This window comes from Scyliorhinus canicula, chromosome 18 (assembly GCF_902713615.1).
Source record: "Scyliorhinus canicula chromosome 18, sScyCan1.1, whole genome shotgun sequence".
NCBI classification, from domain to species: domain Eukaryota; kingdom Metazoa; phylum Chordata; class Chondrichthyes; order Carcharhiniformes; family Scyliorhinidae; genus Scyliorhinus; species Scyliorhinus canicula.
The window spans coordinates 42,581,776-42,605,806 of NC_052163.1; the positions used below are offsets into that span (position 1 = coordinate 42,581,776).

General features: G+C 47.3%; 1 protein-coding gene across 2 annotated transcripts in view; it reads left to right on the forward strand.

Annotated features, from left to right (window-relative positions):
- The window catches only part of zgc:171844 (uncharacterized protein LOC100151763 homolog), a 117,716-nt gene that overhangs the window by 89,318 nt on the left and 4,367 nt on the right, over window positions 1–24,031 (forward strand). For both annotated transcript variants that reach the window (XM_038777338.1, XM_038777337.1), the window contains exons 4-5: window positions 5,020–5,134; window positions 6,739–6,812. In XM_038777338.1, coding sequence (XP_038633266.1) covers window positions 5,020–5,134; window positions 6,739–6,812 — 189 coding nt within the window. The remainder of the gene's footprint in view (window positions 1–5,019; window positions 5,135–6,738; window positions 6,813–24,031) is intronic.

Here is a 24,031-nt window from a genome sequence, read left to right on the forward strand (position 1 = left end):
ATAGTTCAGACTAACATTTACTTGCTGTAATTTACACATTTCCTGGTTTCAAACTGCAGGGATTCAAAAAATTGGAATTGAGTGGAGGCAGCTGATCATTTAAATGGTAAGCTGCCTCCCAAAATGTGTTTGCGCAAAGCCTGGCCAGACCCCTGGAAATAGGAAGTGCTATATTTGAGGGCAGGATTTAGGGTTTCGGCCACGTCTGCCATTTTCACCATGACAGAGAGGCAATCCTTAGCTAGGCCTTAGATAGAAATGGTCTATAAATGTAGAATTGTGTGCTCAGGCTAAATAAAACAGCCAAGAAAAGTAATTAGGACATTAGAACCTTAAAATATAAGAAACAGGATCACATGTAGACCACTCAGCTCTTCGATCTGGCTGACCTTATACCTCAAATTCACCCTCCCATATTAACCCCTTTTCACCTCAATATCCAAAAATGTAACAATGTTTTTCTTCACTGTACTCAACAACTTGAGCATCCACCTGTGCTGCATTGTAATCCATCTGCCCTGCATTACAACCCATCCACGTAGCATTGTAATCCATCTGTCCTTCATTACAATCCAGCCACCATCAACCCTACATTGTAATCCATTTGCCCTGTACTGTTCTCCATACTGCATACCTTGTAATCCATATACCCTACATGAAAGTCCAACTGTCCCACATTGTAATCCATACCCATCTTTGTAATCAATCTGTCTTGCGCTGTAATCCATATTCCCTGCACTGTAAAATAACTGCCCTGCATTGTAATTCATGTTCCCTATATTGTAATCCATTTTCCCTACATTTCCATCTGTCTGCCCTACATTGTAATCCATCCACCTGTATTGTAATTCATCTACCATGAACGGTAATCCATCCACCCTACATAGAATATGTCTGCTTTACATTGTATTCCATTTACTGTACATTGTAATCCATATTCCTAACATTGTAATCCATCCACCCTGCATTGTAATCCATCCAACCTGCATTGTAATCCATCCACCCTGCATTGCAATCCATCCACCCTGCATTGTAATCCATCCACCCTGGATTTCAATCCATCCAACCTGCATTGCAATCCATCCAACCTGCATTGCAATCCATCCACCCTGCATTGCAACCCATCCACCCTACATTGTAATCCATCCACCCTGCATTGCAACCCATCCACCCTGCATTGTAATCGTGCCTCACTAACTTGATTGAGTTTCTTGAGGAGGTGACAAAGATGATTGATGAGGGAGGGAAGTGAATGTTGTTTACATGGACTTCAGTAAAGCCTTTGTCAAGGTGCCTCATGGCAGACTGGTATGAAAGGTAAAGCCACATGGCATCAGAGGTGAGGTGGTAAGATGGATACAGAACTGGCTCGGACACAGAAGGCAAAGGGTAGCAGTAGAAGGGTGTTTTTTTGAATGGAAGGTTATGACTAGTGGTGTTCTACAGGGATCAGTGCTTGGCCGTCTCTTGTTTGTGGTGTACATAAATGATTTGGAGGAAAACGGAGCCAGTCTAATTAGTAAGTTCGTGGATGACACCAAGGTTGATGGAGTGACAGATAGTGTTGAGGATTGTCAGAAGATACAGCAGGACATAGATAGGTTGGAGACTTGCACAGAGAAATGTCAAATGGAGTTTAATCCGAACAAATGTGAGGTAATGCATTTTGGTAGGTCTAACATAGAGGAGACATGTAATGTAAATGGTAAAACCCTTAGGAATATAGAAAGTCAGAGAGATCTGGGCGTGCAGGTCCACAGATCTTTGAAGGTGGCAACACAAGTGGACAAGGTAATCAAGAAAGCTTATGGAATGCTTGCCTTCATTGGACGGGGCGTAGAGTATAAAAACTGGCAAGTGATGCGACTGTTAGATAGAACCTTGGTGAGGCCGCACTTGGAATATTGCGCATAATTCTGGTTGCCACACTACCAGAAGGATGTGGAGGTTTTGGAGATGGTGCAGAGGAGGTTTACCAGGATGTTGCCGGGTGTTGGCTATGTGGAGAGGGTGAATAGACTCGGACTATTTTTAGTAGAAAGGCGGAGGTTGATGGGTGACCTGATAGAGGTCCACAAGACTCTGAGGGGCATGGATAGAGTGGATGGGCAGGCACTCTTTCCTAGCGTGGAGGGGTCAGTCACCAGTGGGCATAGGTTTCAGGTCCATGGGGCAAAGTTTAGAGGAGATGTGAGAGGCAGTTATTTTACACAGAGGGTGGTGGGTGCCTGGAACATGTTGCCAGGGGAGGTTGTGGAAGCAGATACATTAACGGCGTTTAAAAGGCATCAGGACAAACACATGGATAGGATGGGTATAGAGAGATACAGCACAAGGAACTGCTGAGGGTTTTGGCAGAGGTTGTTATCATGACCGGTACAGGCTTGAAGGGCCTGTTCCTGTGCTGTATTGTTCTTTGTCTGTTCTTTGTTCAACGGATCAAATCTAAACTCTGCATTCCTGCTACATTCACTCGTGAATGGTGGTTAACAATTAAACAACTCACTGGAGGAGGAGGTTCCACAAATACTCCCACCTTCAACAAGACTGAAGCATTCACAGTAATCTTAGCCAGAAGTGCTGAGTGGATGATCCATCTTGGTCTCCTCAAGAGCTCCCTAGCATCACATATACCAGACTTCAGCCAATTCGATTCACTCCACGTGATATCAAGAAACGGCTGAAGGCACTGGATACTGCAAAGCTTATGGACCATGACAATATTCCGGCAATAGTACTAAAGACTTGTGCTCCAGAATTTGCACGCCTCTAGCCATGTTGTTCCAGTACAGCGATAACACTGGCATCTACCCAGCAATATGAAAATTGCCCAGGCATTTCCTCTACACAAAAAGCAGCACAAATCCAACCTGGCCAATTACCGCCCTATCAATCTACTCTCAATCATCAGGAAAGTGACGGAAAGAGTCATCAACAGTGCTATCAAGTGGCACTTACTTAACAATAACACCCTCACTGATGCTCCGTATGGGTTCCGCTAGGGTCACTCAGCTCCTGCCCTCATTACAGCCTAGGTTCAAACATGGCCAAAAAGCTGAACTCCAGAGGTGTGGAGAGAGTGACAATGAGGCCAAATTTGATCAAGTGGCATCAAGCAACTCGAGCAAAACTGGAATCAGTGGAAATCGGGGGAAAGCTCTCCACTGATTGGAGTCACACTTAGCACAAAGGAAGATGGTTGTGGTTGTTGGAGGTCAGTCATCTCAATCCTGGGACATCACTGCAGGAGTTCCTCATAGTAGTGGCCTAGGCCCAACCATCTTCAGCTGCTTCATCAATGATCTTCCTTCCAACATAAGGTCAGATGTAGGGATGTTCACTGATGATTGCACAATGTTCAGTACTGTTCATGACCCCTGACACACTGAAGCATCAAAGTGCAAATGCAACCAAACCCTGAAAATATCCAGGCCTGGGCTGACAAGTGGCAAGTAAGATTCTTGCCGCACAAGTGCCAGGCAATGACCATTTCCAATAAGAGAGAATCAAACCATCGCCCCTTGACATTCAATGGCATTACTATCATTAAATTCCTCACTATCAGCATCCTGGGGGTTACTATTGACCAGAAACGGAGCTGGACGGCATAAAAATACTATGGTTACAAGAGCAGGTCAGAGGCTAGGAATCCTGTGGCGAGTAACTCACCTCCTGACCCCCCCCCCCCCCAACACCCCCACACACCCCATACACCCCAAAAGCCTGTCCACCACGTACAAGGGACAAGTCAGGAGTGTGTTGGAATATTCTTCACTTGCCTGGGCGAGTGCAGCTCCAACAACACCCAAGAAGCCAAACACCATTCAGGACAAAGCAGCCCGCTTGATTGGCACGACTTCCACAAATATTCATTCTCTTCACCATTGACACCATCGCACAGTAGTAGCGGTGTGTACCATCTTTAAGATGCATTGCAGGCTCCTTAGGCAGAACCTTCAAACACACGACCACTACCATCTAGAACAATAAGGGCAACAGATACATGGAAATATCATCATCTGGAAATTCCCCTCCAAGTCACTCACCATCCTGACTTGGAAATATATCGCTGTTCCTTCACTGGCATTGGTTCAACATCCTTGAACTCCTTCCCTAACAGCACAGTAGGTGCACCTGCACCAAATGGACTGCAGTGTTTTAAGAAGGCAGCTCACCACCACCTTCTCAAGGGCAATTAAGGATGAGCAATGAAGACTGGCCTAGCCAGCGAAGTCAAATCCTATAAAAATGAATTTAAAAAGTAAATTGTTGTGACCTTTTGAAAATTGGCATTCTTTTACTTGTCCTGATGAGTGCAAGATGAAGAGCTTCAGCAACATGTCTCTCTTTTCTTTCGTAGAATTTACAGTGAAGAAGGAGGCCATTCGGCCCATCAGGTCTGCACTGGCCCTTGGAAAGAGCAACCTACCCAAGCCCACACTTCCAACCTATCCCCATAACCCAGTAACCCCATCTAACCTTTTTTAGACACTATGTAATACTCAGGTTCTGGGCTATCGAGTGAGTGTTTGTGATGTTGATGGAGGGATTAAAACTGGTCAGGACCTGCACCTCTTCAGGATGGTTCTGTGGAATCTTTGACATCCACCTGTTTAACATCCCATCCTAAAGATCACCTGGGTTTAACATCTCATCCTAAAAACAGCACTTCCGACGATGCAGCCGCCCCTCAGTTCTGCACTGCGTGTCATCTTGGATTTTCTCAGCTCGAGTCTCTGGAGTGGGTTTTGAACCAAAAACCCTCAGATTCAGGATCAAGAATATACCACCTGAGCCACAGCTGGTTTCCCCTTCCTTAGCTAAAGCAGTATTTATTGTAGCACTCCCACTGTCTCCGCAGCTCTGTTACTTCTCTGCAGATCAGGGATCAGAATTGAGCCATTACTAGTCCATGTGACTCAGCTACTTCTGGGAACCTCTGTGTCGCCGGTATATAGGTTAAATAAAATCTTTCTCTGTAAATACTGACCTAACAGGCATTCACATTTGTAAATCTAGATAAGGACAAATCAAATGAAGATAAACAGAAGGAAGATGAATTATTGCAACAAATCCACAAGCTGGTGGAGACGAGAGATTTTCTTGTGGATGATGTTGAATTTGAACGTTTGAGGTACAGAAACGTCACTTAAACAAGTCTTTTTGAAATGAATTTTGATACCAGGGGCGGAATTCTCCGACCCCCCCGGGGGGTCAGAGAATCGCCCAGGGCCATCGTAAATCTCGCCCCCGACGTGGCTGGAATTCTCCGCCACCCGGGAATCGGCGGGAACGGGAATCGCGCCGTGATGGTCGGCGGCCCCCCAGCGGCGATTCTCTGGCCCGCGATGGGCCGAAGTACCGCCGCTGTCAGGCCTCTCCCACCGACGTGGTTTAAACCACCTCTGGTGCCGCGGGAGCAGGCGGCGGGAGCGGGCCCCGGGGTCCTGGGGGGGGGGGGGGGGGGGGGGGGGGGGGGGGGGGGCGCAGGGCGATCTGACCCCGGGGGGTGCCCGCACGATGGCCTGGCCCGCGATCGGGGCCCACCGATTGGTGGGCGGGCCTGTGCCGTGCGGGCACTCTTTTTCTTCCGCCGCCGCCACGGCCTCCACGATGGCGAAGGCGGAAGAGACTCCCTCCACCGCGCATGCGCTGGGCTGACGTTGAGGATGTGAAGCAAAGCTTAATCGCCAGAATGAATGGGATACATTAGTGGAAAATCACAAGTGGAGGAGCTTGTTATTGAAGGATAATGAACTTGCTGACATAAGGGAGTTGATATTTGAAGTCGTGAGCCGACTCATGACTGTAAGCCGAATAGCCTTGAGAAACAAGGAGCATGGCTAGATGACAGGATATGAAATGTGGAAGCTGCTTGCAACTATGGCTAACACCTGCTAATTAAGCTAAGACTGCTACATACTCATGTGCCAATAGATAACCCCAAAGTCTGTAAAATTATGTACTGGAACTATTGCAATAACAAATTTACGCTTTGTAATGGGGGCGAGCTCAAGTGAATGTAAGGGACAGCCCCCTAACAATACATATAAAAAAAGGATGTTTTGAGCAAAACTTTGGCACTCTCCAAGGTGGTTCTCTGGAATACCTAGAGAGCAGCCCCGATCGTAATAAAGAATATTCTGAAGTACGAACGCGTTCGAGAGTACTTTCTTCTGGACTGAGAGATGAGTAAATAAATCAGATTCACAACATCAGCGGCCGTTGATGCTCCGGCGCATGTGCGGACTCACGCCGACCGGCAAAGGGCTTTCGGCCAGCCGTGGCGCCGGTCAGCGGGGCGCCAAAGGCCGTTCACGTCGGTCAGCGGGGCGCCAATCACTCCGGCGCGGGCCTAGCCCCTAAAGGTGCGGAATTCTCCGCACCTTTGGGAGGCCTGATGCCGGAGTGGTTCTCGTCACTCAGTACGCCGGGACCCCCCGCCCCGCCGGGTAGGGGAGAATCCCGGCCCAGGTCAGGATTTGAAAGTTGAATGTTCAAATACGGGTTGATAAAGTGGCAATAAAAACGCTGCAAAAACTCAGCAGATCTGGCAGCATCTGTGGAGAGAGAAACCAAATTAACGTGTTGAATACATATGACTGGATTTCAGATTTTAGTTTTAGATTTCTAGAATCTGCAGTATTTTGCGTTGGTAAAGTTGTAGTTGCTTTGAATAAATCAACTATGCAATGTTTGATAAGTAGTGATGACTGAATTTCATTGCTTTCACTACAGAGAAAGGGAGGAAGACAAAGAAATGGCTGATTTCCTGCAGGCAAAATTATCAAAGGCCAGCTCTAAAAAAACAAGTAGGTTTTTGATTGTCGTGAGCCACTAATTCTTTTCCTGCTTGTGTCAGCTCTGAACGTTTCTCCCTGTCTCTTTCTCTCTCTCTTCCTCTCTCTCTCTCTCTCTCTTTCTCGCCCCCCCCCCCCCCCCCCCCCCCCCCCCCCCCCCCCCCCCCCCCCCCCAGCCCCACCATCCAACCTTTGTTTTTGGGAACAAGTTGGTTGCATCTAATAATGTGCCTGCATAAATGGGATCCGATGTAAACTGCTGAGCTTTGGACAAGATTGTGTTTCCGAAAAGAGAGGAAGAAAGGTTTGCATTTCTATCGCGCTTTCCACGATCACCAGGTGCCTCAAAGCGCTTTTCAGCCAGTTAAATACTGAAGTGTGGTCATTGTTGTAATGTAGTAAATGTGGTTGGCAATTTGCGCACAGTATGCTCCCACAAACTGCAGTGTGATAATGTACCGATCATTTTTAACGATGGTGACTGAGGGATAGATATTGGCCAGGATGCTGGGGTAGCTCCCTTTGAAATAGTACCATAGAACCTTTGACAGGCACCCGAGCAGGCAGATTTGGTCCAATGAAGGATTGGGTCAGCAAGGAAGACTGGGAAAGTTGAGCAACAAAAACCTGAATAAGGAATTTAGTAGGGATAAGGTGCTTTAGGAGCTAAGTGTTATATAGGTGACTGTATCAAGGTAACAAAGTATTGGGTGGGGTTTAGCTGACCTGTGGGCTGAGCTGAACATGAAAGCTTTTCACTTTTGTTCAGAATGCATGAGTCGCAGGAAATTGGAAAAAAGTGGCATACGGGTTGAAAAGAATAGCTGGAATTTTCCAGCTGTTCACACCGGTGGGGTCTTCCAAAGATGGTGCATCCCGTGGCAAGGGATTCATTCAACAGGAACCCTTAGTGACAACGGCGGGACCAGAAGACCCCGCCACCAGCCAATGGCGGGCTGCATGGAAAATCCCACCCAATGGCTTTGATTTTCCAATAGGTACCTAAAGGTGATCGTTGGCATTTAATTGTACGGCACGGTGGCACAGTGGTTAGCACTGCTGCCTCACAGCACCAGGAACCCGTGTTCATTTCTGGCTTTGGGTGATGTCTGTGTGGAGTTTGCATTTTCTCTCCGTGTCTGCGTGGGTTTCCTCCAGGTGTTCCGGTTTCCTCCCACAGTCCAAAGATTTGCAGGTAAGGTGGATTTTGACATGCGGAAACAGAATGCTGAATATCACAACGGAAAATTAACCTACTGTCCCTGATCCCTATCAGCTACCTCCATTCTGATTGGCTGGAATTTTGGAGACTGCGGGGTAATTTAGCATGACCAATCCACCTAACCTGCACATCTTTGGACTGTGGGAGGAAACTGGACACAGAGAGAAAGTGCAAACTCTACACAGACAGTCACCCACGGTCAGAATCAAACCCGGGTCCCTGGCACTGTGACGCAGCAGTGGGAACCACTGTGCCACCATGCCGGAATTGAACCTGGGCTCCTGGAGTTGTGAGACAGCAGTGCTAACCATTGTGCCAAAATAAAGACATGTATTTGAAAATTTAAAAATAAATAAGTTTTGTTTTAACAAATGTTTTAGTGCTGTTGATTACGGCTGATAGAGGATAAAATATTAATAATCCTAACTTTGATGTATTTCAGGTTGAACAATGATTGGCTCAGTTGCTACACTGATACAGTTCAGTAATCAAATAGCACTCAGTTCTTCTGACAAGATTTGTTCCAAACACTTCTGCATGAGTCATAGCTGATTGAAGTCAGGCACACTGACCTCAGGTTTCTCCTCTATAGACCTTTCAAAACCCTGGCTTCACAGAAAACCAAAAGTATGACCTCCTGTGTAACAGGAGTTGGACATTTAAAGACCTAGGTTTTAACTATTGTGTGACTGACTTGATGGTCATTTTGACGTTAGGCTGCATGTGCCAGCACACTCATTGGTGCAGCTTCCCTGAAATATCAGGCAGCTTTTAAACCAGCCCAAGCTTTACCAAGGTACATGCAAGTGTGGGAGAAGGTTGCAATCATGGACAGGAGAAACTTGGTAAGGAGCAGCGCTCCGAAAGCTAGTGATTCGAAACAAACCTGTTGGACTTTAACCTGGTGTTGTAAGACTTTTTCCTTCCAAAAAGTTAGGTGGGGTTACTGGGTTACGGGGATAAGGTGGAAGCGTTGGCTCAAGTAGGATGCTCTTTCCAAGGGGCCGGTGTAGACTCGATGGGCCGAATGACCTCCTTCTGCACCCTAAGTTCTATGATTCTATGATTATAAAGAGCAGAGACAGTCACAGACCTATTTACCATGTCCCCCTCCGCCTGTTACAGACATTGTGAAATAAATTATACTGAGGTCAATAAATGCATCAATACATTGGAATAAATTTCATTCACTCCTCAGGGCGATGTCTCACCTCCCAGTAACTCTCATCTTGCGACGCTAAATCCATCAGGAAGTTAAAGGGCTGCTGCTTCTCTTCAGCCTCCATCCTGTAACAAGGCAGGAATGTAACATCCTATCGAGTGGGATGCTGGTCCTGAACCACAGAATTCCACCGCGGCTGGAAAAACAGCTCTCTGCCTTCCAGATCAGTGTTGTTTATGGTACTGACATGTAGATTGTTTGCCTGGACCGATCTTCTCCCACTCCTCATTGTCCTGGGTCAGGCGCTGTGACCTGTTAGCGCCACATTTCAGAGCAAATTTTATGGTGCTTCACAGGAACTTCTAAAACAAAGCATGAGAATCAGCCACAAAAAGTGACATTACATATGCAGCAGGGTAGCATGGTGGTTAGCATAAATGCTTCACAGCTCCAGGGTCCCAGGTTCAATTCCTGGCTGGGTCACTGTCTGTGTGGAGTCTGCACGTCCTCCCCCTGTGTGCGTGGGTTTCCTCCGGGTGCTCCGGTTTCCTCCCACAGTCCAAAGATGTGCGGGTTAGGTGGATTGGCCATGCTAAATTGCCCATAGTGTCCTAATAAAAGTAAGGTTAAGGGGGGGGTTGTTGGGTTACGGGTATAGGGTGGATGTGTGGGTTTGGGTGGGGTGATCATGGCTCGGCACAACATTGAGGGCCGAAGGGCCTGTTCTGTGCTGTGCTGTTCTATGTTCATACGAATTTACAAACATACATATTAGGTCAGATGATCAAAAGCTTGGACAAGGAGGTAAGTTTTAAAGAGTTTCTTAAGTTAGGAAAGTGAGGTAGGGGGACAGAGGTGCAGGGAGGACGCTCCAGAACTTGGTAGTTGAAGGCAAGTACAGCAGTGGCAGAGCGATTATAGTTGATGATGCACTAGAGGCCAGAATTAGAGGAGAGCAGATATCTCGGAGGGTTGTGGGGCTGGAGGAGATGACAGAGGTAGAAGCACGGTAGCACTGTGGGTAACACTATTTCTTCACAGCGCCAGGGTCCCAGGTTCGATTCCCGGCTTGGGTCACTATCTGTGCGGAGTCTGCACATTCTCCCTGTGTCTGCGTGGGTTTCTTCCGGGTGCTCTGGTTTCCACCCACAAGTCCCGAAAGACTTGCTGTTTGGTAAATTGGACACTCTGAATTCTCCCTCTGCGTACCCAAACAGGCGCCGGAATGAAGCGACATGGGGCTTTTCACAGTAACTTCATTGCAGTGTTAATGTCAACCTACTTGTGACAATAAAGATTATTATTATTATAAGGGGGCAAGGCCATGGAGCAATTTGAAAATTAAGGTGCTGTTTCACTGGGCACCAGTGTAGGTCAGCAAGCACCTTGGTGATAGAGGAATGGAATGTGCTGTGAGGTAAGACATGGGCAACAACATTTTGGGTGAAATGAAATGAAATGAAAATCGCTTATTGTCACAAGTGGGCTTCAAATGAAGTTACTGTGAAAAGCCTCAAGTCACCACATTCCGGCACCTGTTCAGGGAGGCTGGTATGGGAATTGAACCATGCTGCTGGCCTGCCTTAGTCTGCTTTAAAAGCCAGCTCTTTAGCCCTGTGCTAAAGATTAACTCATGCTTATGGAGGGAGACCATGGGAGACCAGCCAGGCGTGCACTAACACTATGTTTTTTTTTTCTCTATTCACCTTTATATAGCACATGTCATTCTTTGAGAGCAAGATGTTCGGTCTAACACACTTTCAGCTTTGGTCTAGTCTTGGGAAAGTAACCTAAAGTGAACTTTATGCGCCATTCTCCTGTATCCAACCAACTCTTGACTATGGGCCAGGATTTTCCAGCCATCTGCTCTTCTCCCCCTCCAGTGTGGCATGTTTTCCTGCAACAGAGGTGGTTCACCATTGCCCAGTGGCAGGATCTACCGGTCCCACTGAAGTTGACGACCTTTTGTAAGTCCCACCCTCTCCGCCCCCAGGGGTTGCCTTTGGTGGGTTTGGAAGTTCCCCTCAGCAGGAAGGGCAGGAAAATCCCTACATATAAAATGATTCAATGCACATGCTACCACCAGGATACATTTTATTGGGGTGTGCTGGGAGAGAGCTTTGAGCTAGATTTGATTGTTAGTGGGTTTGAATCCTGTTTTTTGTATAACGACAAGCAGGGCAATATACAAAGACTGCTGTGCACATTTGTGTAAGGTTAATGGGGGGATTGTTGGGTTACGGGTTACGTGGGTTTAAGTGGGGTGATCATTGTTCGGCACAACATCGAGGGCCGAAGGGCCTGTTCTGTGCTGTACTGTTCTATGTTCTATGTTCTATTTAGCGACCATTAGGAGAAAGGGATTGTTCCAATGACACAGATTTACTCTTTTGAGCAAAATCATGCAGGTCTGAACTGCCGTCAGGCTGAGGATAATTGGTCACTGCTTGAGAGTGACCCAAGGAGTGGGGTTAAGAGTTTAAACCAAGGAAGGAACATTGCTGGGGTCTCTCAGCTTCTCATCAGGCCATTGCTATAAGGCACAAACTGCCTTTTGTAGCCTTGGCCCTCTCACTTCACCTCTAGTTGGGACTGCTTGCATGCACTCCCTCTCTCCTCCACGTTGTCTACCTCTGTCTCCTCCAGGGGGATTTCCTTAAATCTGCACTGCTAGAAGAAAATCAGATGTGTGACCACTACCACCCCCAAGTTACATGTGCCTGTTGCCCTTGTTATTCTAGGTAGTCGTGATGACGGGTTGGAATGTACTGTTGAAGAGGCCTTGGCAATTTGCTGTAGTACACCTAGTGGATGGTCCACACTGCAAGCAAGGTGGTGTAGGAAGTGAATGTTTAAGCTGGTGGCTGGGGTGTCAGTCAAGGCGGGCTGCTTTGTCCTGGATGGTGTCAAGCTTCTTGAGTGTTTTTGGAGCTGCGCTCATCCAGGCAAGTGGAGAGTATTCCATTGCACTCCTGACTTGTGCCTTGTACATGGGGACAGGCTTTGGGAAGTCGGGGAAATCAGATGATTTGCACCCAGATTCCTAATTGTACCTCAGGTGTACGTCCTGCCCCAGTGAGCAGCAAACAATTGTGTTTACACGTTTACCAAATTTATATTACAAAGAGGAGAGTAGATCTTTGTTAGTGCTCTCGATTGAGCGGGACCAACACCCTGAGGGTTTGCAGAAGTGCCACAGTGCCACAGTGTAAAGTATCTTAATTTCTGGTAAGACAGGCCAATTAACAGTTGGTGATTGATGAGCTTTATTTGTGTTTGAATTGTCTGATCAATCCTTTCAGCAGAACTGTGAAATCTGTCCAGCCTTGGGTAATGGCCTTTGCTCCAAGTCAGCATTTCTGTTCATGCTGCCAGATGTATGGACATGTTCAAGCAGGAATCTACCAATTCTACATCTGCACATTAAAATTTGGAACCGTCCTTGAGATTTTTCCGTACTTTAAAGTACAGTCCGCTTATTTCTTCACCCCCGCTCCAACTCAATGAATGCTAATGAGTAATTTCAAAATCATAGTTGCTGTTAAATCATCCAAGCCAATTGGTGAATACAATTCTAGATATGTCACTGAAGACACTTTCTTAAATTGTCATTGATTCCTGGGGCAAAATTCTCCGACCCCACGCAGGGGTCGCCGAAAATCCCGCCCCAGCCGTGGCAGAAATTCTCTGCCACCCGGGAATTGCCCCCTGCGGCAATTCTCCACCCGCAATGGGCCGAAGTTTCGCCGCTGGGAGGCCTCTCCCGCCGCCGAGGTTTGAACCACCTCTGATGGCGGCGGGATCGGCGGCACGAGCGGGCCCCCGGGATCCTGGGGGGGGCGTGGGGCGATCGGACCCCGGGGGGGTGCCCCTAACGGTGGCCAGGCCCGCGAACGGGGCCCACCGATCGGTGGGCGGGCCAGTGCCGTAGGGGCACTCTTTCTCTTCCCCCGCTGCCACTGCCTCCACCATGGCGGAGGCGGAAGAGAATCCCCCAGCGCGCATGCGCCGGTGGTGGCGTCAGTGGCAGCCCGGGCAGCGGGCGTCCAAGGTCGCTGGTGCCGGTTTTGGCGCCAGTCGGCGTGGTGCCAACTGCTCCGGCGCAGGCCTAGCCCCCAAAGGTGCAGAGAATTCTGCACCTTTGGGGAGGCCCGATGCCGGAGTGGTTGGCGCCACTCCCCTACGCCGGGAACCCCCGCCCCGCCGGGTAGGGGAGAATCCCGCCCCTGATGTGCCAGTCCCACAAAGTCAACGAGATTGGCAAATATAAAATGAGTAGCCTCCATTCAGCGACAGCAGGGGAGGGAGACTTTTTCATATCTCTTCGACAAAGAGATGACTCTTTGACAAAGAGTCATCGGACTCGAAACGTTCGCTCTTTTCTCTCCCTACAGATGCTGCCAGACCTGCTGAGATTTTCCAGCATTTTCACTTTCACCGTCTCCCACCAATAGCTTGTTTAGTCAGGTCAGTATGTCAATGTGAAAACAGGAACTGCCAGAAGTTGCACACAGCAGCTCAGGCAACACCTGTGGGGAAAGGAACGGAGAGTGATTATGCCTATTGGTTTTTTAAAATCAGTTCATTAGATTCCACAAGAGGATTTCAATTAGAGACCGATGCAGAAAATAAATACAATGTAGAAGGTTAGGAGCGTGATTTAGCGGAAACATTTCTAAGCAGTGGCGGACTGGCCAGGGTGTCATCTTGCCCAATGGCAAGTGGGCCCCTGATGAAGTGGGCCCCCTATATCAAATAAAAATGCAATAAAAAAACAAACACAGGCAGCTGTTTTAGTAATGAAAAGGAATAAGAAAAAAAAGAGAACAGGACACAAATAAGCAGTGCATGAAAAGGAATGAAGCAGGGAAGGTAGTGGAAGGATGTGGAATAGGGGGGCCCGGGTCGGGCATAATTAAGGAAATTCCATGTTTTCAGCAAGAGTGTGTGAATTTAAAGATAAAGTTACAGTTCGTGATTTGAGATGGTCGGCAACTTCAAAGGATATCAAGCAGTAGTCTTGGTTCAGCCGGTACATCGGTCCGGGGCTCGGAGAGCCAAGAAGGGGCCCGTGAATCTCTGAAGGGCCGTTAAAAATTATAATTAATTAGATGAATAAATCTCCAACTTCTTTCCTTAGATTTGTATTCTAACTTAATAAAATATAATTGTTTTTAAAAAGAGCAATACCAAATAAAAATGCAATAAAGAAACAAACAAATAATCACTCAGTGTATGAAGGAATGAAGCAGTGTTAAACGGATGTGAAAAGGAGTGGAGAGGGCGGGGGGGGGGGGGGGGGGGGGTGCTGGTTCACCCGGGTCGGACATAGTTGGAAATCCACGTTTTCAGCAAGAGTGTGTGAATTTAAAGATAAAGTTACAGTTCGTGATTTGAGATGGTCGGCAACTTGAAAGGATATCAAGCAGTACATAGGGTCGTGAGGTCACCGAAAAGGAGAAGCGGTACCTTTGACCGTGAATCATGAGGTCAAAGATATTGAAGTGATAAGCCATGATCGGTAAACTCAAAGGGTTGCGACTTGTAACACTACACTGGTATCAAACTGGACATGTTAACTTTGGTCGTGGGACCATTCTTAATGTCTTACTATAGTCGGACCAAACTTCTAAGTTTCAACAGTTGTCTCAGTTGCTTGCTGGTGTGAACACTGGACAGTGGATTGTCTCCTCTTCTGAAGCTGCATAGGCCACAGAAGTATTGGCTAATGAACATAGCCTATTGAAGTGTAAGTAAGTTATTTTATATTTTTTATCAAGTAGGGGTTTATCTGGCGTTCCTACAAGTTATTCTTGCAATCATCAATATTCATTTTTCCCAATGTGGGCTATTTTTAATTAAGTTTTTATTTCAGGAATATTACCCCTACCAACATGGAAAAGAAAAAGCATAAATCTGGGTCACTAAAACGCAAAGAACAAAAAAAAGCAGAAAGGAAGGAATCAGCCAAGCGATGCAATGGCATGCGAGTTACAAGAACAGAGAAGAGCTACTTTGAATGTAGAGACAAATACAAGTGCATCCATTACTAATCAACCCAGGCCCAATATTTCTTCTGGCTTCCTTGTTCTGGTATCTGTACTGCCTGTAGTTGCAACATCTGAACACATAGCTTCAACTAGTGACAGGAAATCAGATATTCCTTCAAGCATAAATGACTTGGTTTCTGAAGCACATCTTGTAAATGAACCTACGCAAGAAAATGAAAGATCAATTACTGGAATCTTCCAATATCCATCACGAGCAAAGCTAAAACAGTTTTTTGCTGAACATCCAATTCAGCCACTTGATGATCTGCCATTTGATGCTCGTTTGTATGAGAGGAAAATTATGAATGACTCAGTCCCAAGAAAATGGCTAACATAAAACAAAGAAAATAGATGCTTATATTGTTCATGCTGCTTAGCCTTTGAGTTTCCCAACACTTGTAATCCATCACCCTTTGTACGTGGCTTTAGTGACTACAGGCGTATTAGCCAGAGCTTGACTTTACATGAATCGACAACAACACATGTCAGAAATGCTCAGCAATATATCAGTGTGGTTAATGATGGCACCGTAGATACATTTTTTGCAGCATCACTAATTAAAAGGAAAGAAGAAGTATTGAAGCAGAGAAGTATTGTCATGAGGATTATAGACATCATAAAGATGTTAGGCAAGCAAGCACTTCCTTTTCGAGGTCACAGAAATGAATCGGCCTACACTCTAGATAATGAGGTTCTGAATCATGGCAATTTTTAGCTACAGTGCAGTTGATGGCAAAATATGACCCCATTATGGCAGCTCACGTTTCTGCAGTGCAAAAGGGGCCTCACGGTAGCATGGTGGTTAGCATCAATGCTTCACAGCTCCAGGGTCCAAGGTTCGATTCCCGGCTGGGTCACTGTCTGTGTGGAGTCTGCACGTCCTCCCCATGTGTGCGTGGGTTTCCTCCGGGTGCTCCGGTTTCCTCCCACAGTCCAAAGATGTGCGGGTTAGGTGGATTGGCCTTGCTAAATTGCCCGTAGTGTAAGGTTAATGGGGGGATTGTTGGGTTACGGGTATACAGGTTACGTGGGTTTAAGTAGGGTGGTCATTGCTCGGCACAACATCGAGGGCCGAAGGGCCTGTTCTGTGCTGTACTGTTCTATGTTCTATGTTCTAAAACAAGTCTAAACAAAAAATCAAACGATTAGAGCAACAAGGAAAGGCTCAAAGTAAAGGCCGTGGTGGACTTGTTACATACCTGAGTAAAACAACTATAAACATGTTAATCAAAATTATGAAGAATATGATACAAGAAAGAATTAGTCATGAAGTTTCTCAAGCAAAATATTATTCTATTCAGGTTGATTCAACACAAGATAATTCATCCATCGATCAGTTCAGCATTATTATTCGGTATGTGTTTAAAGGTATTATCTGTGAGCGACTACTTTCAGTTGTGCCAAGTAATGATAGTACAGGACAGGGACCTTTTGATCTATTGATTGAAACATTACAGCATCTTAAAATTGACCCCCAAAAATGTTTATCTGATAGCACAGATGGCGCTGCAAGCTACCATGGCAAGTATAATGGTTTACAAAGTAAACTTGCTGATGTGGCTGATCAACATGTTCATATATGGTGCTATGCCCATGTCTTGAATTTGGTGATAACTGAAACAACAAAGTGTTGTGTGCCTGCAGTTTCTTTTTTCAATTTGCTCCAGAATATAGCAACTTTTGTGAAAGCATCATACAAAAGAATGGCTGTATGGATAGAAGTTGTTGGAAAACATCTAGGACAAGAAAAAATGAAACTATTAAAGCTAATTGGTGAGACCAGATGGTCAGGAAAATCCAATGCAGCAACAACTATATTTGGACGTTTTGAAGATGCCGCTGCCAGTACTTTCGTAAATCTATTGACATGCTTATCAATGATACAAGATTCAGAAAAGTTTGATGCAAAAACAAAACATGAAGCAAATGTTTTACTTCAAAGTCTTCTAAAGTTTGAAACCACATTGACAGCATTTACTTACTTGTATATATTTGAAACTACAACCCCGTTATCAAGTTATCTACAGACAAGTGGTTTAGATATGTTTACTGCATGGAGTTTGGTAGATTCAGCTACAACAAAGTTGAAGGAACAGACAAGAACATTTGATAACGTTCACAGCAACGCTTTGGAATTTGTAAATAAATGTAATGACAGATTTCACAGATGAATATGGATGAAAATCAAAGATTGGAAATTGATGCGTTGGAAACAGCTTTGCCAGTTAAGAGGCAGAGGAAGAAGAAAAGAATGGCAGATGAGCTTATTGATGATGAAAGAAATTCCTCAGATTCTGTAGCTGATTTTCGAGTAAATGTGTTTAACCTAATAATGGATCGTATTGTCCAGTCACTAGAATCACGCTTTGTACAACACAAACAGTTGTATAAAGATTTGTCCTGCTTGAACCCAGCAAAGTTCAAAACTATTGCAGAGAAGGGCCTTGAAGATGAAGCATTGGAAGGTATTATTAAGCTGTTTCCACAAATCAGCAAAGATCAAGTAATATTGGAATTGTTTTCTTTTGCTTCAAACTTTGATGTATTAAAGCTATTGCTTAATGATGGTGAGAATATGGATTCCAGTTGCAACAATTGTAAAATTTGCAGCACTTGCCCATCGTGTGTACTAAAAATTCTGGCATCCAACAGACTTCATGACAAGGCATATGATAACCTTTATGAACTTTATAAAGTCATCTGCACACTATCAGTTACTCAAGTCCAATGTGAGAGGACATTTTCAAAGCTAAAGATCATGAAGACAAGGTTACAAAATCCTCTGTCTGAGGAGAATTTGGAATCATACATGTTGCTATCCATTGAAAAGGAATTGTTAGATGAATTGGATGCAGAAGCAATTATTGGCAGATTCGCACAATCACCTGGCGAACACAAACGATTGCTCTTAATATAGTGGACTGCATGCAATGCTCTATTGTGCTTTTGAACTATCTGTTAATGTGTAAGTTGTGCAGTAAACTATTTAAAAATATCAACCAATTACTTAAAATTAAAAAAAATAAATAAATAATTCAATTATAACATTCTGTATTTACATTTGGTATCTACTGCCAGTAATATGTACAGTACATGTACACTGTAATTACTAAGAAATACACATTTCTTTCCACAAAAATTTTAATTGTACCCTTTTTTCCATATGTATTTTTTGAAAATGTTATTTATTCATTATGAAAATTAAATGATAGCATTGTAGATGTGGGTGGGCCCCCTTTGTCTCCTGGCAACCAATATTTTTAGACCCAGTCCGCCACTGTTTCTAAGTGTGATTTTGGGCACGTTTTCCTCAGTGGCCGCGATGGCGATATAACGGCCCAAATTTAACAGCACTTAGTACCGGAAATTAGCCCCCATAAACATTTTGCTATTTCTGGCTGTCTCGCCTTCTGATTCGCCAGAGTCGCACCTCAGCATCTCACTGCTAACAAGAGGGAGCTGTTTTTAAATGCACCCTCACCACTCGCTCGCAGTCAACAGACAAGCTTGGCAGCACACAGGCCTGCTCCTCGCTTTGGAGATGCCAGGCATCTCAACACTGTCGATGTGAGAAGGGACATTCTGTTCCCCCGAGCGGGGTCGGTGGACCAGCAGCAGGATCACCAGTACCACCTAGGAAGAAGACCAATGGCCTCCACTGAGCTGCAAGGGTAAGTCACCACCTCTCTCCCAGCATCAGTTCTGCCTGCCACCCTTCAAATTCCCAACCCCACCCCCCCCCAACCACCCCTACCCCATCCACCAGCTGACACCTCACATCTTCACAACATCCAAACTTGGTTCTTGCTCCTCAGAACCGACTAGCGCCCACCAGTACAACCCTTTCATGTCTAGATGCAGTGCCCACATGTGTCACCGGCTATGGACCACCACATCCCCGTCGACCCCATTGACCCCCCTCCAACCTCACCACCCAAGAAAGCACCTCAGAGGAGAGCTCTGAGGATACCATCATCGAGGCATCACAGCTATCCCCCCACCTCCATCAGCGCAGAGACACACACCTCAGTGGGAAACATTAGTGGACAGGCTTCTCGGGCACAATCTGGTGAGCAACACACAGCTGCTGATGCACATCAGGTGGAGGCAGGGTTATGGTTAGGGAACCCCCACAAAGAAGTCTGCAGTCAGATGTCTGATGGATCCCAGGACTCAGCTGGGTCCCAGTCAGATGCCGAGCCTTCTAATGAGTGCATAGCCAACTGGGGGAGTCCCAAATGTTATGGGCATAGATGACGATGCCAACAATGCGCGGCACAAAGGCCAACACTGTTAGGGTGGCGACCGCAGTGGAAAGGCTGGAGCATGACATCCGCATCTTGAGTGGTAGTGTCCAAGGCGTGGCTCAGACTGTGACAACCATGGTTGAGGGCCTCGACATCATGTCCTAGTCACTGAGGGACATGTCCCAGGCATAGGTAGACATTGGCACAGCACTGCAGAGCATGGCCCAGTCACTGAGGGTGTCGGCATCATTGTGTAGACAATGGCGAGCCGCCAGGACTGGTAGAGCCAGAAGATTCAGAGGCTTCTGGAGTTCTCTCCAACTGCCCCTCCATCCCATGGAGACCACCGGGCACTACAGGCACTGTCACGGAGGAGGAAGTACTGGAGGCCAACAGTGCCACCAAGGAGTCAATATGGTCTCCAGCTCTTCCGAATACCCCCTCCTGAAACCAGAGCAGCTCAAGGGCAACAGGTAGAACAGGGTGAATTAGCGATGCCAGTGACACCAGTAAGTGAGCCGGGACCCCCAGCTTCAGTCCCTCCAGAGGACGTTTGCCTAGGGTATCAAAGGCCACAGGGCGCAGAAAGCCTCCGAGGTGCACAGTATCACCTCTCGTAGGTTCCTCACTGAGAAACTGAGGGTAAGCCTGAGAATTTGTTATCATGTCCGGAACTACTTGTGGAAATGATCTATTCATCAATATGTTACTTGTTCCACATATCAGTGCCATTCACCATCCAGATATGCAGGCCCTCCCACTCAGCTCAATCTCACCAGAACCAAACCCTGGCACCCACATATTGCACTGGCACTCAAGGTGCAGTTGAACATCCCACATGTTTAACCCACGGTGATGTGCCAGTTACTTGCAGCATTCACCATGCCAGCAATAACAGCATCAGCAATCTGAGAAAGCATTTCTTCAAAAGTGTCATCAGGTTCAATGTCGCACAGCAGGTCTCTCAGTGTCATCTTGCTTCAAACCAGATTGCCTCCTCGACTTGTACGCCCCCTGAACCCGGTGTTCCAGGATCCCGCTATTTTAGAAACAATTGCCCTCCTTTCCAGCTACAGAAAAGGAGGGAAACAGCGACAGAGGCCTCCAGGCATCTGCAGCAACCAACAGGAGCAAGCAGTAAACAAACCTGCAGCTGTGACATGCTCTCATAACTAAGAAGGCCAATTCCTTATGAGCAAAAGCCTTCAGCTGTGAAGCTAAAGGTTTCTCACAGTCAACGGTGTTAAAGTACCTTCAGCATAGAACCAAGAGCAGAGCTTTGTCCTGGGTCTGTTTAGTAGGATAAATAGGCAGTTGCTATGTTGTCCCTGTTATGGGCATCCACAATTTTTCAAGATGGCTTAAAGGCCTCACAAACGAAAACCCCTTGCCCTACCCCCCAGGCCCAGGGATGACCCCAGACTTAGAATGTTTCAGCCCCCCAGTCAAGCCTAATCCCCTTGAAGGGTTCCCTCCCCCCGGTCACCGGGGCAGCAGCTCCGGTGCCCTTGAGCTGCATGCCGGAAAATGGAAATGGCTACTCGCCTCACCACTTCCCCTCAGCAGCCAATGCCCCAGCTTCACATTTTAAAAAAGGGGCCTCACGGTAGCATGGTGGTTAGCATCAATGCTTCACAGCTCCAGGGTCCCAGGTTCGATTCCCGGCTGGGTCACTGTCTGTGTGGAGTCTGCACGTCCTCCCCCTGTGTGCGTGGGTTTCCTCCGGGTGCTCCGGTTTCCTCCCACAGTCCAAAGATGTGCGGGTTAGGTGGATTGGCCATGCTAAATTGCCCGTAGTGTAAGGTTAATGGGGGGATTGTTGGGTTACGGGTATACGGGTTACGTGGGTTTAAGTAGGGTGATCATTGCTCGGCACAACATCGAGGGCCGAAGGGCCTGTTCTGTGCTGTACTGTTCTATGTTCTATGTTCTATGTTCTATGATGCCCATGTGATTTCTCACTGGGGAGCCAGTTAATTCCCGGGCATTCGACTTCAATCTCGCTAATGAGATGCAAATTAGGGTTAATGATATGCTCACCATATTTGGGCGTCTTCCGGAACTCGCCACCGGGAATGGGCCAGTGAGATAGCAAACTGATTCATGGCTGACGGGAATCTCGAGTTTGGCTTTTTCCGCTAGCGTTCCCAGACCTGCGAAGGTGCAACGTGGGTGCTGTAAGTCTTTCAGAAGCTGCTTGGAGTAGGCTGGAAGAGAGCCGATGTATATATGTGGGGGAGAGCAATGCGCAGACTTGGAATCTGCTGCTGTGCCAGCTTGCTGAAAGAATTTTTAATTTTTTTCCGTCCTGTATTTTTGTGATTATTATAAGGTTGCGCGATCTGATTTGCATTCTGTTAACCAGTGGACTAGTCTCTTTATTTAATCGCTTTATTTAATCTGTTAAGAATCTCGATTTCTATCAGGTAATTTCCGAACTTTTTCTTGTCCCATACGAAGAAAGTTCTCAATATTCTCTTCACAGCCGTGCGTCCGCACGCCTGATAATGTCAAATTGAATCTACCTGCACCTTTCCTCTAGTTTTTATCTTCTCCTTTCAATGGAGGAACTGAACTCAGCGCACTCCCTAAAAGCTCATTAAGATTGCCAGAAAAAGGGCAGCACGGTGGCACAGTGGTTAGCATTGCTGCCTCCGGCGCTGAGAACCCGGGTTCGAATCCCGGCCCTGGGTCACTGTCCGTGTGGAGTTTGCACATTCTCCCCGTGTCTGCGTGGGTTTCACCCCCACAACCCAAAAGATGTGCAGGATAGGTGGATTAGCTACACTAAATTGCCCCTTAATTGGAAAAAATAATTGGGTACTCTAAATTTAAAAAAAAAGAAGATTGCCAGAAAAGCTAGCTTATTGGATGAAACACCTGTACTCTGCAATACTTGGAGCCCAGTGAGACCATTTACACAGCTGCCCTGCTACAAAAAGTGTAGGTGAAGTTGATTTGTTGGCTCATGTCCTTCAAAATGTGGTTTGCAGATTTTCAAGAATTATACTGCTGGTCGACTGTCCGGAACTGTCGGAGATAGAAGCTGTGTAAGTTTTTAAACAGATCAAGGTGGATGGATATTGAAAACAGAACTTATTCTAATTCCCTCCTGATGCCACTGCAGATTCTGGGTGGGATTCTCCGTTGGCCGACGCCGGAATCGGGAAACACGATTGGGTGGAGAATCGCACGTGAGGTGAAAACCATGGCTGGCGCCGGGCGCCTAACAGAATGCCATGCTCCAGTGCCTCGACAGCGGCATCAATGCATTCTACTCTGCATGTACAGTAAACGTCGTTGGCACACCATTAGCGGGCCTGACCTGGTATTCCCTGGGGCTTCTGCGGTGCTCCGCCTCCGCGGGGGGTATTACCGACGGCGAGTTTCACTTGTGGTTTTAAAAATTGGGAAACAGGCGCCCTGGCGGCTGAGGGAGAGAGAGGGGGTTATGAAACATGTCCAACATCACTATAGTGTGCAGACAGTTAGGCCACTGGCCAGGGGGGCTTTTGCCAGGGCTGGGGGGAGTGTGGGGGCGCGGCCAGCAGGTGGGCAGTGGGGTCGGGTGGATGGGCACATAACACCATTGCCACAGCCCTGCAGCTGCGCACGCCGCTGACTGCCCACTGTGAACGTAGTGACACTGGTCATATGGGTCCCCCCCAGGCCACTCACCCCCCCCCTCCCCCATAAATCCTCTGGCCCGAGCAAACCCATCAACGGGATGGGCGTGCTCCAATAAAACCAGCGTCATCTTGCTAGCTGGCAGCCTGCCAGCCTATCTGCCTCTCGAGTGCCAATCCAGACACCAATTTCATTGCAATTGCTTGTATTCCACATGACGCCGATGCTAGCCCATTATCGGGTGCAAGAATTGCTCCAGGAACGGCACCAATTTTGCAGTGTGGAAGTTCACCGATTCTGTCCCGGCATCGACACTTAGGGCGGGATTCTCCCTTCTGGGGACTAAGTTCCACGCCGGTGAGAAAACCGGTGCCAACGACTCCGGCGTCAACAGCCCCCTGAGGTGAGGAATTCTCACCTTTCTAGGGGGTTAAGTGGACGCTGGAGGGGTTGGCGCGAGTTCGCGCATGCGCGGAACGGCCGGCGTGATCTCGCGCAAGCGCGGACCGGTTGGTGTTTTTCCACGCATGCGCAGACTGCCAGGTGTATTTCCGCGCATGCGCAGGGGTTATCTACTCCGCGCGGCCCTCCAGTCTATATGGTGGAGCCGTCCAGGGGATCAGCGCGGAGGAAAAAAGGCGCCCGCGGAAACAGCCCCCCCGCAGGATCAGTAGGCCCCGATCGCGGGCCAGGCCACCGCGCGCCAGGGTCGGATCCCCCCGCGCCCCCCCCGATGACTGCCCCCGCACACTTACCTGCCAGGTCCCGCCCTGCGTGAGATGAGTAATTCACGCCAGTGGGACTGGCCAAAACTGGACGGCTGCTCGGCCCATCAGGGCCAGGAGAATCACCTGGTGGGGGTGGGGGGGGGGGGGGGGGGGGGGGTTGGTGCTGCAAACGCCCCCCGACCAACGTGGCGGGAA